The sequence below is a fragment of the Pelophylax lessonae genome (assembly GCF_965119305.1).
Source record: "Pelophylax lessonae genome assembly, chromosome: 12".
NCBI classification, from domain to species: domain Eukaryota; kingdom Metazoa; phylum Chordata; class Amphibia; order Anura; family Ranidae; genus Pelophylax; species Pelophylax lessonae.
The window spans coordinates 87,441,258-87,455,986 of record NC_138779.1 but is presented as its reverse complement, the minus strand read 5'-3'; the positions used below and the strand labels follow the sequence as shown (position 1 = coordinate 87,455,986).

Sequence of the window (14,729 nt, the reverse complement as noted above, 5' to 3'; positions counted from 1 at the left end):
AAACCTTGCGGCCAAATGAGGCATCCGCCGATGCCGTCACATCAATTTTATAGAATTTTGTAAAGGTATGTACCGACGACCAGGTGGCCGCCTTACATACCTGGACCACTGACGCCTGATGGCGAAAGGCCCAGGAAGTACTGAGCGCTCAAGTGGAGTGCGCCCTAACAGGGAACGGAGGACTCTGACCCTTAATAGAATAAGCCTGTACCACCGTTTGTCTAATCCATTTGGCAATGGTCGCGGCAGATGCAGGCAAACCCTTTCTGGGGCCATCCGTGATCACAAAAAGTGAATCCGTCTTACGGAATGATTCCGTAGCTTTCAGGTATACCCTGATTGCCCGAACCACATCTAAGGAATGCAACGCATGTTCCCGATGATGCTTGGGCTGAGGACACAAGGAAGGTAGTACAATATCTTCATTCAGATGAAAATCTGAAACCACCTTGGGAAGAAAAGATGGCTTAGGATGAAGTACTACCTTATCCCTATGAATCACTAGGTATGGGGACTGGCATGATAATGCAGCCAGTTCTGACACCCTGCGAGCAGAAGTAATAGCCACCAAGAAGGCCACCTTCTGGGATAAAGTAAGCAAGGGAATCTCCCTGATGTTTTCAAAGGGAGGTTTCTGTAGAACCGACAAAACCAAATTAAGATCCCAGGGCGGTAAGGGCGCGCGGACTGGAGGAGCCAGGTGCCGCACCCCCTGGATGAAATTCCGCACCAAGGATTTGGTAGCTAAAGGCTTCTGAAAGAAGATTGCTAATGCTGAAACTTGACCCTTGATGGTGCTCAAGGCTAGCTTCTGCTCAACCCCTTGTTGCAAAAAGGCCAATATTCGAGTTACCGAATAGGTACGTGGAGGAAATCCTAAAGATTCGCACCACGCAATATAAGTCTTCCATGTGTGATAATAGACTTTGCTGGAAGTCGCTTTCCTTGCTTTAATAAGGGTAGGAATGACTGAAGCTGACAAACCTCTGTCCTTCAGTACTTGGGTCTCAATGGCCAGGCCATTAAACCCAGCGACTGTAAAGCATGATGGTAATTTGGTCCTTGAGACCACAGACACTCCCTGAGACGAAGTTCCCACGGAACGTCTACGACTAACATGTCCAAGTCGGCCAGGCCGGCTAGAGGAGGCCAGCCTAGAATTTCTAGGACCACTGGCGCTGACTGGATCTGAACCAGGCGTCCCTAGAGGTATCTGGCCCCGACCATCCGAGAAAGTCTGGTCGTTTTCTGTTCCCACACATTTATCAGATACCTGATAGTTATCAGGAAAGGTGATCTTTTCTGGTTGAACCTCAGGGACCGAAGTCACCCGACTAGAGGCTACTTGGCCTATCTGGTCAACCAGATCCGATTCCTGTGAGGTATCGGGACTAATCTTAGGAAAAGGTAAAGGAAAAGATCTATTCAGGGAACGGTAATTACCGCTTCCTGTAGTACTTAAATGTTGGAAGGGAAGAATCGCACCGGTAGTAGTGGTTGATGCTCGATCTAATGTCCTGAATACCGGTGAAAACGTCCCCCCACCCTGAAACCGGGTGGGGGCGCACCTTCAGGCTGTGTACTCCTTTGCTTCGGGTTTGGCTGGGTTGGTCCTTTGCTTGTCCGACCAGCCCTTCTTGAACCCTCCTGGAGGAGTCTTGCCTTTCCCGCTAGTACCAGCCAGGCGCCCTTTATGGGCGGTAAAGAAAGGTCCTCGCTTGTTGCGAGGTCCCTTAGCTTTAGCAGCCTGTGGCAAAAAAGTGCTCTTGCCCCCAGTGGAATCCTTAATGATTTCATCTAGGTTGGCCCCAAATAGACGATTCCCCTGAAAGGGGAGATTTGTCAAGGTCTTCTTGGAACCTAGGTCAGCTGACCAGCATTTTAACCACAGCACACGTCTGAGGATCACCGCTGTCTTAGATGCATGCTCTAATAAGGGAGTAGTGTCCAAGGCTGCGTCACAGATAAACTGTAGCCCTTGTATAATCTGTTCCATCAAATCAGATGTCTCCTGGGGAATATCTTTTCCCCTAAGATCTTGGCGTACCATTTTAGCCCATTCCGTAAGTGTCTGGGAAACTAGACCAATAACAATTACTGGTCTAAATGCTGACCCTATCAGAGAGAAGATGGTGCGGGACTCTGCTTCCATCTTTCGATCCACCGGATCCTTAAAGGACGAAGTGTCCTCCACTGGAATAACCGTGGCTTTATTCAGCCTGGCAATAGGCGGATCCACGACTGGTGGTACCGTCCATTTCTTAATGATGGATTCCTCAAACGGATAGCGTCTAGCAATACGCTTGGAAATAGTAAAGGTACGTTTAGAATGCTCCCATTCTCCTTTAATCTGATTACCGAAACATTTAGGTACAGGAAAAGCCTTCATCGTCTTGATGGGCTTATTAGTACCAAAAGGAATCTCTGTTTCAGTTGCCTCTGCCGGTAAAGCCTCAAGTTTTAAGGTTTCCTGCACTGCCACAACTAGTGCGTCCACCAATGCTTCTTCCTGAATAATAGCAGGAGAAGAAGCGTCCTCCTCACTGTCTGAGGGGGCTTTACCTGGGATAACAGCCCTTGCAGAGGAACCTGAGTCAGAGGTGTCAGATGGTATAGGGGTAGGCGGGGGTCGCTTCCTTGACCCCCGTCCCTGACAGGCCGCCTCCACCCGAGCCACCATAGACTCCAAAATTGCTGTAAATGACTCTATACTCTGTGCACCGGCGGGTCCCGTGGCCCCCTCGAGGGAAACAGGTGGGGGAATATGTGTGGCAGGGTCCATGATAACTCCAGTTACTTCCTGGATAATATAATTCAAAAATAAAACTTTTTTTTTTTTTTTTTTTCGACCCCCAGCGCCACAAAAGCCCCTTAGTGTTACCTGCTAGGGATCCCTATCGATCGAGAGAGAGAGAGAGATAGACCCCCAGGCTCACCACTTGATGCTCAGAGTTTAACTGCAACAGGTTACAGCGCTGTCTTAACAAACAGGAAGTCTTTTGGCTGGCTGCCCAGGAAGAAAGGAGGCGGCTCCGCCCCTCTGTATGCCTTCCGGCGCCTCCCCCAAGCTCCACGAGGTGTTTGGATCACCTCAAACATGGCCGCCCCCATGCTGGAGACACGAGGCTCCGCCAAAATGGCGGCTTGTGCGATCCAGCAAAAAAAATGGCGGCGGCCCGTACTGAATAGCGGTGTGCTGCAGGGCACACAACACTCTCACTGCATGGGGATATGGCGTGGTTGGCGGTACCGGCCCTGGCGGACCGCATGGCCGTTCGGGAGGCCTGCTAATAGCTGGAGATCTGATTAGGAAGGCAGTCTACATGTCCGTGGCTTCTGACTGGTAGGTAGCTTATTCTTAACCCATAAGATTCCCAGAATGCCACAGATTACATCTTTAAGACATGTATACAATTAGATTGTTAGCTCCCAAACCAAGCCTCCTGGCTTTTTTGCACACATAAAATCACACTCAAAATAGGAGGATCTGTGTCATGTTGTAGGATAGAAAGGGACTCTATCTTACCATACAGAGAGGGGCCCGCGTTCACCACAACACCCGTCAGGGGGAAAGGGGGAACATACTACTCACCATACCAGAACCAGGCGGGCACCAACTCCTGACAGTACCCCTCTCCACCGGGGCGGGAGGGCTGTCGACCGATACGGACGCCGTGACTCATGGTCTTTGGCGTTTCGGCGAGACATTTAACTCGCGTGGACAGTCCTTTAATGGGACTTTGTCGCGGCCGACCCAGCGCGGAGCTATGGCCTGCACGCGCTCGTAGGCTGAACTGGGGTGACCACCGGATCTCAACATCCAGCCCGTCGCCCAGTTCAGCTTTCTTGCTTGAAGATCTCACAGGAACACTGGAGAAAAAAGCTGTCTAAAAAAAAAAAAAAATCCTTTAAGAAAAAATTCTTGCCAGGACCTAAGATCCCAGCAAGGTGTCTAGGTCCTTACTCCTAACTAGACAGAAAATAACTGATTTGCTGAGGCAGAGAGAGAGAGGATATACCCTCTGGGACTGCCCCTAGGGTGTGGCCAGAGCTTTTTAATTTCCTGTCTAGTCCTGCTCCTGCGGAGGTAACATAACCCGAAGGTGGTGTATCACCGAGGACTACGTCTGTCGATGAGCGCTAGAGAAATGTATCTTACTGGCAAACCAACACCATCTGAGAAATCCAGTGATAACCTGCCTGCTAGATTCATTACTAGATTTCATAATAAATATAAAAAGATGGAAGGTATCCTAAATAGACATTGGAACATTCTCCTATAAGACCCTCACCTCCCGAACATTCTGGATCCAAGACCCAAAGTCACTTATTGAAGAGCCCCTACACTCGAAAACAAAATTGCCCCCCGCAAATTACCCGAACATAAGATTTCCCATCCTTTGAACCTTATTCCCCTCAAGGGAATGTACCCATGTTGAAAAAAACTCTGCAAGATTTGTGACTTTATCAATTATGGTCAAAAATCTTTCTCTCACAATGGTCAAACCTACCCATTGGACAAACATCGCCGTTTCATGGAGGATGGCTCAGATAAACAGTGTTCCCAGGCATTTTTTAGAAGCCCACAACAGATCCACTGAGGGTCTGCGCGTCTGGATCATAGAGGCTATACCCAGTCATTTTTCAGAAGCCCAACGCTTCTCCAAATTATGCCAGCGTGACACTTGCTGGATTTACACCTTTGATACGCTTAAGCCATACGGCCTTAATGAGGTGTTAGAGATCAGCATCATTCTCTAGGCATTCGCCTTACATCCCTATCATATCTCCTCCTCATTACTCTATTTCATAATATGTACAATATATATTTTATATATTTTTTTATTATTTGTATTTCCGTAATTGTTTAATTTATTTATTTCTTATATTAATCTTTATTTTCAATTTTCATTCCCTTTATTCATTTTTATTTTTTCATTTTTATTTTATTTTATTTATTATTTTTTAACTTTGTGGTATTTCTTAATTCGTATTACTATTTTTCAATTTCAATTTATTTTTGATTATTACCCACATATTTTTCTTTTCTTTTTTCTATCTGGTTATACTATGTATTTTAACTGACTGTTAGTTTCTCTTTTATATAATACAAACTCTAGATGCACAAATGTCTATTTTTCTGAATATATGGTATTGTCTTATCCACAGCCCATTATTACCAGCCTTAAGCAGTCCCATTGTTCCTTTAATTGGCTGTAACGTTGATTGGACATGCCCCTTCTTTCATCCCAGTTTATATGAATCAGGCTCCTTCCTTATCTACCCGTACTTACACTTGAGAAAAGAGTGCGCATGCCTGTTGTGAGCTTGGCGCATGCTCTGAAACGCGACGCGTCATCTTCCCGCCCCAGCCGAACCCAGAAGAGGCAAAGCCGGCCTCTCCCTCTCCCGGCTTCATCTCCTTGGCTGCCATCACCCTTACATCTCCGGACGCTGGATCCTACAGCCATTCCCGCGGACCGCCAGACTGATAAAGAGCCTGTGATCTTTTACCCCATGTGAGTTATTAATATTGTGTGCTTCCCTGGAATAAATGAATACTGCACTTAGAGGCGCTCTGCTTGTTTCTTCATATGCTTTCATTTTGTTTTGGATAGAGGTGGGTAGCATTAAACTGTCCTCACATGGTACAAGCTGATTGTAAATCTAAAACGTTTATATTTACCAATACTATGCAGTATGAACTAGAGCTGCACGATTCTGGCTAAAATGAGAATCACGATTTTTTTGCTTAGAATAAAGATCACGATTCTCTCACGATTCTCGGCGCAACATCATCTTTTACATTATATAAAAAAATTGGGCTAACTTGTATTTTTTTCCCCAAAAAACTGTGTTTGAAAGACTTCTACACAAATACCGTGTGACATAAAAGATTGCAATGATCGCCATTTTATTCTCTAGAGTCTCTGCTAAAAAAAATATATATAATGTTTGGGGGTTCTAAGTAATTTTCTAGTAAAAAATACTTTAAGAGGTTAAACTGCTCTCCCTTACAGCCGGAAGTTCATTCCTTTGATCTAAAGAACGAAAACATACAGTGGGTACGGAAAGTATTCAGACCCCCTTAAATTTTTCACTCTTTGTTATATTGCAGCCATTTGCTAAAATCATTTAGGTTCATTCTTCTTCCTCATGAATGTACACATAGCACCCCATACTGACAGAAAAACACAGAATTGTTGACATTGTTGCAGATTTATTAAAAAAGAAAAACTGAAATATCACATGGTCCTAAGTATTCAGACCCTTTGCTGTGACACTCATATATTTAACTCAGGTGCTTTCCATTTCTTCTGATCATCCTTGAGATGGTTCTACACCTTCATTTGAGTCCAGCTGTGTTTGATTATACTGATTGGACTTGATTAGGAAAGCCACACACCTGTCTATATAAGACCTTCCAGATCACAATGCATGTCAGAGCAAATGAGAATCATGAGGTCAAAGGAACTGCCTGAAGAGCTCAGAGACAGAATTGTGGCAAGGCACAGATCTGGCCAAGGTTACAAAAAGATTTCTGCTGCACTTAAGGTTCCTAAGAGCACAGTGGCCTCCATAATCCTCAAATGGAAGACGTTTGGGACGACCAGAACCCTTCCTAGAGCTTCCGGCCAAACTGAGCTATTGGGGGAGAAGAGCCTTGGTGAGAGAGGTAAAGAAGAACCCAAAAATCACTGTGGCTGAGCTCCAGAGATGCAGTCAGGAGATGGGAGAAAGTTGTAGAAAGTCAACCCTCACTGCAGCCCTCCACCAGTCGGGCTTTATGGCAGAGTGGCCCGCGGAAGCCTCTCCTCCGTGTAAGACACATGAAAGCCCGCATGGAGTTTGCTAAAAAAACACCTGAAGGACTCCAAGATGGTGAGAAGTAAGATTCTCTGGTCTGATGAGACCAAAATAGAACTTTTTGGCCTTAATTTTAAGCGGTATGTGTGGAGAAAACCAGGCACTGCTCATCACCTGTCCAATACAGTCCCAACAGTGAAGCATGGTGGTGGCAGCATCATGCTGTGGGGGTGTTTTTCAGCTGCAGGGACAGGACGACTGGTTGCCATTCGAGGGAAAGATGAATGTGGCCAAGTACAGGGATATCCTGGACAAAAACCTTCTCCAGAGTGCTCTGGACCTCAGACTGGGCCGAAGGTTTACCCTCCAACAAGACAATGACCCTAAGCACACAGCTAAAATAACGAAGGAGTGGCTTCACAACAACTCCGTGACTGTTCTTGAATGGCCCAGCCAGAGCCCTGACTTAAACCCAATTGAGCATCTCTGGAGAGACCTAAAAATGGCTGTCCACCAACGTTTACCATCCAACCTGACAGAACTGGAGAGGATCTGCAAGGAGGAATGGCAGAGGATCCCCAAATCCAGGTGTGAAAGACTTGTTGCATCTTTCCCAAAAAGACTCCTGGCTGTATTAGATCAAAAGGGGGCTTCTACTAAATACTGAGCAAAGGGTCTGAATACTTAGGACCATGTGATATTTCAGTTTTTCTTTTTTAATAAATCTGCAACAATGTCAACAATTCTGTGTTTTTCAGTCAGTATGGGGTGCTATGTGTACATTCATGAGGAAGAAGAATGAACTTAAATGATTTTAGCAAATGGCTGCAATATAACAAAGAGTGAAAAATTTAAGGGGGTCTGAATACTTTCCGTACCCACTGTACATTGTAAAGCATTTTGTTTATACTTATCTAGCAGCTTTAACAATGTTGATAAACATTTGCCGAAGACTTTGTTTTTTTTTTTTTTTTTACTGCTGTGAGTGAGCAGAAAACGGCTCAGTAAGAATCGAGGACATGCAGTTTTTGCAGTTTTAAGATCGTCACGGGGGTACATCGAGATCGCGATTTTTTAACGATTAATTGTGCAGCTCTAGTATGAACTATGAAGCAGTGTTCATTTTGACCTCAAATTTCAATTTCGCTTTTGTTGTAGTCTTTGACCAAAATGCCATTTTATTTTTATTTTAGTCATCTGAATTGTTTTAGTTTGAGTCATATTTTAGTCATTTAAATAGTGTTAATTACATCGAAAATATATTCGTTGCCAAAATTAACACTGCTGTTAGGTAGGTCTTTGCACCAGATAAATGATGGAGGAGAGAGTCTGTTGGAAGAGGCATCTGTCTCATTTTGTAGCTCTGCCACAAGGATTTAAATGACCATTCCGCTCTTAATTCCTAATACCTGTGTTACTTCTGTGCTAATTTATTGCAATACACATTGGGATTGGATGCCATGGAAACTATCAACCTAATGACATATGCATTTCATTGAAAATGCATTTATGTGAGTCCACTTTAATGCTCCTTCACACCAAAGCAATTTTATACATTTGGGAGGCATGGAAACCGCATGAAAAATAAAACACTCTTTCAGTGTCGCCTGCTATTCTTGTGCCATTTGATTTTCTCTTGAAGCTGAAAAGTCCACAATAGAAGCCAAGGTTATGGCGATGGGGGCCAAAGCAAGCTAAATTGTTTGCTATCAGTTCAGATTAAGGGCCCATTCACACCAGTAGGCATGCTTTATACTGCATATAACACGTACACGCTGGTGTGCAGAGGCATTGTAAAAACACATTGCAGTATTTATGTAATCTTTTTAACCATATCTGAAGCCAACAAAAAAAATGGCATTTAACTCTATGCACAGTAGCGTGTTGTTTTCAACAACTATTGTTCACTCAGTGTCAATGCGTTTAGCCCGCGTTGATCTAGCTTTAGGGATCCTCAAACTATGGCCCTCCAGCTGTTGCGGAACTACACATCCCATGAGGTATTGTAAAACTCTGACATTCACAGACATAACAAGGCATTATGGGAATTGTAGTTCCTAAACAACTGGAGGGCCATAGTTTGAAGACCCTTGACTAGCTGATCAATGCAGCTCAGCACACCTGGTGTGAACCAGCCCTAAAGAGTAGGAACCAGAAATGCTAAATTTAAGATCCTTTGGCAGCTGACGACAGCAGAGATAATGTTTTGGTTACTGTGAGTGACATTTATGCACGCACAGCTGCCTTCCCATATAATAAAGCCCTGGCTGACAATAGGTAAGGGGCTGTTCACACTAGCACATTGCAGTAAAGCTGGCCATGAGTACCAGTGCCGATACTAAGCATTTTTTTAATGAGTACTTCTACTCGTGCAAATGCTCCCATACGAAAACCGATTCCTTCAAGTCTGCAGACTGTAACCGCCACGCCTTTAAACCCGGTTTACATAAATGCAAATTGGATGTTTTTTGAACCGCATCAGATTCGCATGTCGCCTTTTCAATGGAGCTGGGTCACATGTGTGCGCTAGCCGCAACACGTTTTTAAAAGAGTTCAGTGCGATTTTGAGCACGGTTCAAGTGCGATTTCCAGTATCATATACTTTGACAATTCGAACCTGAATCAATAATTGGTATCGGTCTTAAAAAACTGGTCTCGGTGCATCCCTACTGGCCATAGATGGATAGAATTTCAAACAAGAATTCTTAGGTAAATTTGAACAAAAATTCTAAGAACATTTTCAGAACATTTGAATGTCATTCAAAAGGTTTTGTTTGCTTTTAACATTTGATTTTGGAATAAATGGAATTTACTAAATGAAAACCACATACGCTGTTAGAAATGCATTTGTTCGAGAAAAAATTTTCATCCTGCTCTTTTGACATTTCTTGTCGCTGCGGTCAAAAACAAACATTAATTTGACCCACTAATGATTAGAAAAATGAAGGAACTTTCTTAGAACACTCTCTTCCTAAGAATTTTTGTGTAAAATTCCATGGTCAGCTTAACATATACTGTATTTGCACATTTATTGTGCGTTGTGTTCATTTTGAATTGGCTGCTGCTGCATTAAACAGGACATGGCAGCAATTTAGCACAAAAAAAAACACACAGTTGGTTTACATATGTATGCTACAGTGCACTACAACACAAGTGTATATAGCTTTACTGCCTAGGTGCATTGGAGTGTCATGGAAAACAATAATGCAATGCACTGCAATTAACTTCATGCCTTTCGGTGCTTCACGGCAATGCACTGTTAAAAAACACTTTTTAAAGCAACACATACGTGTGAACACACCATAAGACCCCATTCAGTCCTTTCCTTTTTGGCGCAGAGTGTTAACGTTATATCACACATTACCATTGATTGTGTTAAGGCAGCATTTATTTATATGTGCCACCAGCGCACCACGACAGACCAGGAAATGCACTTGCACTATTATCCCTGACACAGCACACCACAATCGATGATAGTACATCGCCATATGTGCGCTGCAATGCAGGTGCATCGGTGGTATGTTCCTCTAATTGGCTGTTGTACCATAAAAACTAACGTGTGGATGGACAGTTGGCCCAAACTGATGTTCAGACCCCACTATTAAATACATTTACACCATTTTACCTGTACCTTTTCAAGATGTATTGGCATATAAAAGATCTCTAATGTGTAATGTGTAACTAGAGGTAAAACATATTTTTTAATTTTGGATAGAGTAAGGGAGGGTTAATGTATACTGTATATTAATCCTATATACATATAGAAAATGGAATATTCACTACAGTCAAATAACTTCAGAATCCTAATTGCCACATACTTACCCAGGTTTAGATACAATTTCTCTCAAGACTCTGACTGCATCATCGTTGCTCATGTTCTCAAAGTTCACATCATTTACCTGGAATTGTAAAAACAAACAGATTGTCACTAAAGTAATATAATGTTTTGTAATAATGAGCATGGTCAAATGTCACCAGAATGTCCAAAATTACAGAAGATAGATAGATAGATAGATAGATAGATAGATAGATAGATAGATAGATAGATAGATAGATAGATAGATAGATAGATAGATAGATAGATAGATAGATAGATAGATAGATAGATAGATAGATAGATATTAGCGGCGTACACATGGGCCAAATATCGGGCGGCATCGACTGGTTCGAAAAAAAACAGCCAACATTTGGCCTGTGTGTATGGCAGCTGGGCCAGCTAATGTCGAAAGGGCATGAACGAAAAAGGTCTGGCGATGGGCACCTGATCAGGGCTTTTAGACAAAGACTGAGAGCCCTGATTGGTGTGTTCTGGTGGTGGGGGGGCATCCCCCTGTCAAAACACAATAGCACAGCGCGGGAGATCGATGTACTAACATCAGTTTGTTAGTTCAGTGGCTCATTCTGAGCTCTTCAGTTTCTTTTTTTTTTTGTTCAGCCCACAGGGTTAAATGGGAAAAGAAACGAAAAGTGTGTACTAGGCTTAAAAGTTTCCATATTGTCCAACCCTCTCAGAATGGTTTCCGATATGTCATATGGTAATGAATGCACACAATGTAAATCCAATCTATTCCAATAGTCACACAATAAAAACAGATTAGGGTATAAGTATACACCTAAGTAAGAAACAAAAATGTATAAAGTACATCAATATTTCAATGACATACAATTGTCATTTATGTAAAATACAGCAACTAAAACTGTTATCTCTGCATACTTATGTGATGCACTGACTGACTATCCCACCTATGAGTACAATTATAACTTACTCCTTTTTTATTATGTAAATTAAGGTATAGGATGCTTTCTACAGCCTGAAATAATTCCAAACAGTTTTCAATTAACTAAATGATTAGGACTGTTATTTATTTATCCTTGTTGAAAATGGACTGTGGATTCTTTTACACAGAGCAGCTTACATACCTTAAAAAGTTGGCTAAAGAAGAGGCAAACTATTTATTGTGCATCGTACATACCATACCCCTACTCATTTATACAAATGGCAAAGGAGGGACTCTCCGCTATGCCCTCGTTGTAAGATTCATAATGGTACGCTTATTCATATGTTATGGAAATGCCCCAAACTTACCCGATACTGGAAAACAATAATATTAACTATTAATAATACATGGAATATTACTCTCCCTTATGAACCAAAAATAGGATTGCTAGGTTGCTTGAATGGGAAGGATTATGTGTGTGTTTTAGTTCTGATTATTGTACCTATCTTGTTGTAGTGTTAATTTTTACTTTAATAAAAATTATCTGATTGAAAAAAAAAGAAGAGGCAAACTGTAATGGATTTGGATCAATTGTATTATTTGTATGAGTATATGTTTGTAAACTGATGTTTTAGAGCTACTTTTCTTCTTCTATGTGGAACCTTTTGCTGGCCATATACGTATAGATTTTTGGACGAGAATGTTTGAAAATTGTCTTTTGCTTTTAACATTCATTTTTTAAATGAATGTAATTTCTGAGCGATAACCACATAAACTGCCCGAAAATTAATTGATCTAGAAAAGTTTTTTTTTCCTGCCCCTTTGAATTTTCCCGTCACTGCAGTAGAAAACGGACATCGATTTGACCCCCACTTACGCTTAGAAAATCAAACAAATTTTCTTAAAACGAAACTCTGTGGGTGTATGGGCAGCATAAGGTTTACAAATAATTATGGGGTGCATCTGGATTCTCAGAGCATTATGGGTTTTCTTTGCTTTTAAACTCTCTCTCTAGTTAACGTTTGGTAGGCTGCCTTCTTAAAGCGGTGTTCCGCCACCCCCCCCCCCACTCCAAAAATTAAAAGTCATCATCTACACATACTTTAGCTGCTGACTTTTTATATTAGGACACTTACCTGTCCTGGAGTCCAGTGATGTTGGCACCACAGCCGATGTTTCCTTTGGCTGCCGGATGCTGCCGCAGCCATTTCCGGCTTCACGGCCGGGTCCCTACTGCGCATGCACAATGTGCACTGCGCTCTCTTACTGGCAAAGGGAGGAGGAGAAAGGAGGGGCCGAACTTCTGACGTACCTCGCAGTGGGGAGGTCCAACGGAAGTGGGGACAGGGTACCTGTCAAAAACAGGTACCCGCTCCCCCCTCCCCCCTGAAAGGTGCCAAATGTGGCACTGGAGGGGGGAGGAGACAGATAAGCAGAAGTTCCACTTTTGAGTGGAACTCCTCTTTAACAGACAGGGAGGGGAAGCAGTCATTGCTCTGACTCATTCAATAATTTATGTAAATTGGAGATTGAGATATTGGGGTATGTAAGCAACTGTTTTTTCCTTGGAAGCTCATTGTTTGAAACAGGATTCAGAAACAACTGGGTTATTCTGTCTGTAGGTAGCAATAAAACCCAATTGCTTCTAAATATTGTACCCCTCAAGTGTGGGAAAAAAATATATTTCTAAATTTCAGTCTTTGTTATACTGAAGAAAATATAAGGAAGACCTCCATACTTTTCCTTAAGTATGGAAGGTGTGAATTATTTGTACAAATTCTGTATATTTTACAGATATGAATATTTAATGTGTTTATATTTAGTAAAATAATTTTATATACAGTATATACAGGTGCATCTCATAAAATTAGAATACCATCAAACTCATATTTTTTTTATAAGAGCCGGTTCACACTGGGGCGATTTGTCAGGCGACCTGGTCGCCTGACAAATCGCCGCGGGTCGCCTGCCATAGATTAGCACAAGACCCGACTTAGAAAAAGGGTCCTGAGCTACTTTGGGGCGACCTGGAGCGACCTGCATTGACTTGACATGATATGAAGTCCGTGCATGCCGCTCCGAGGTCGCGGTGCGAGCTGCGCACCGCGACTTCACAGGTCGCCCCGGCAAGTCGGGTCGCGCCTATGTGAACCGGCTCTAAATGCGTTAGACACAGAGTGATATATTTCAAGCATTTCTTTCTTTTAAATTGGATGACTATGGCTTACAGCAAGTGAAAACCCAAAAATCAGTATTTCAGAAAATTAGAATATTACATGAGACCACACACACACATATATATATATATATATATATATATATATATATATATATATATATATATATATATATATATATATATAGTATCTCACAAAAGTGAGTACACCACTCACATTTCTGTGAATATTATATTATATCTTTTCATGTGACAACACCGAATGACACTTTGCTACAATGTAGTGAGCATACAACTTGTATAGCAGCCTAAATTTGCTCTCCCCTCAAAATAACTCAACACACAGCCATTAATGTCTAAACTGCCGGCAATAAAATCCCTAAATGAAAATGTCCAAATTGGGCCCAAAATGTCAATATTTCATGTGGCCACCATTATTTTCCAGCACTGTCTTAACCCTCTTGGGCATGGAGTTCACCAGAGCTTCACAGGTTGTTACTGGAGTCCTCTTCCACTCCTCCATGACGATATCACGGAGCTGGTGGATGTTAGAGACCTTACGCTCCTCCACCTTCCATTTGAGGATGTTCCACGGATGCTCAATAGGGTTTAGGTCTGGAGACATGCTTGGCCAGTCCATCACCTTTACCCTCACCTTCTTTAGAAAGGCAGTGGTCCTCTTGGAGGTGTGTTTGGGGTCGTTATCGTGTTGAAATACTGCCCTGCGGCCCAGTCTCCGAAGGGAGGGGATCATGCTCTGCTTAAGTATGTCACAGTACATGTTGGCATTCATGGTTCCCTCAATGAACTGTAGCTCCCTATTGCTGGCAGCACTCATGCAGCCCCAGACTATGACACTCCCACCACCATACTTGACTGTAAGCAAGACACACTTGTCTTTGTACTTATCACCTGGTTGCCACCACACACGCTTGACACCATCTGAACCAAATAAATTTATCTTGGTCTCATCAGACCACAGAACACGGTTCCAGTAATCCATGTCCTTAGTCTGATTGTCTTCAGCA

The 14,729-nt window shown here is 42.6% G+C and overlaps 1 protein-coding gene across 6 annotated transcripts in view; it reads right to left on the bottom strand.

Annotated features, from left to right (window-relative positions):
- Window positions 1-14,729, bottom strand: part of DVL1 (dishevelled segment polarity protein 1) — a 257,298-nt gene that overhangs the window by 41,645 nt on the left and 200,924 nt on the right. For all 6 annotated transcript variants that reach the window (XM_082273771.1, XM_082273772.1, XM_082273773.1 and 3 more), the window contains one exon: window positions 10,630-10,706. In XM_082273771.1, coding sequence (XP_082129897.1) covers window positions 10,630-10,706 — 77 coding nt within the window. The remainder of the gene's footprint in view (window positions 1-10,629; window positions 10,707-14,729) is intronic.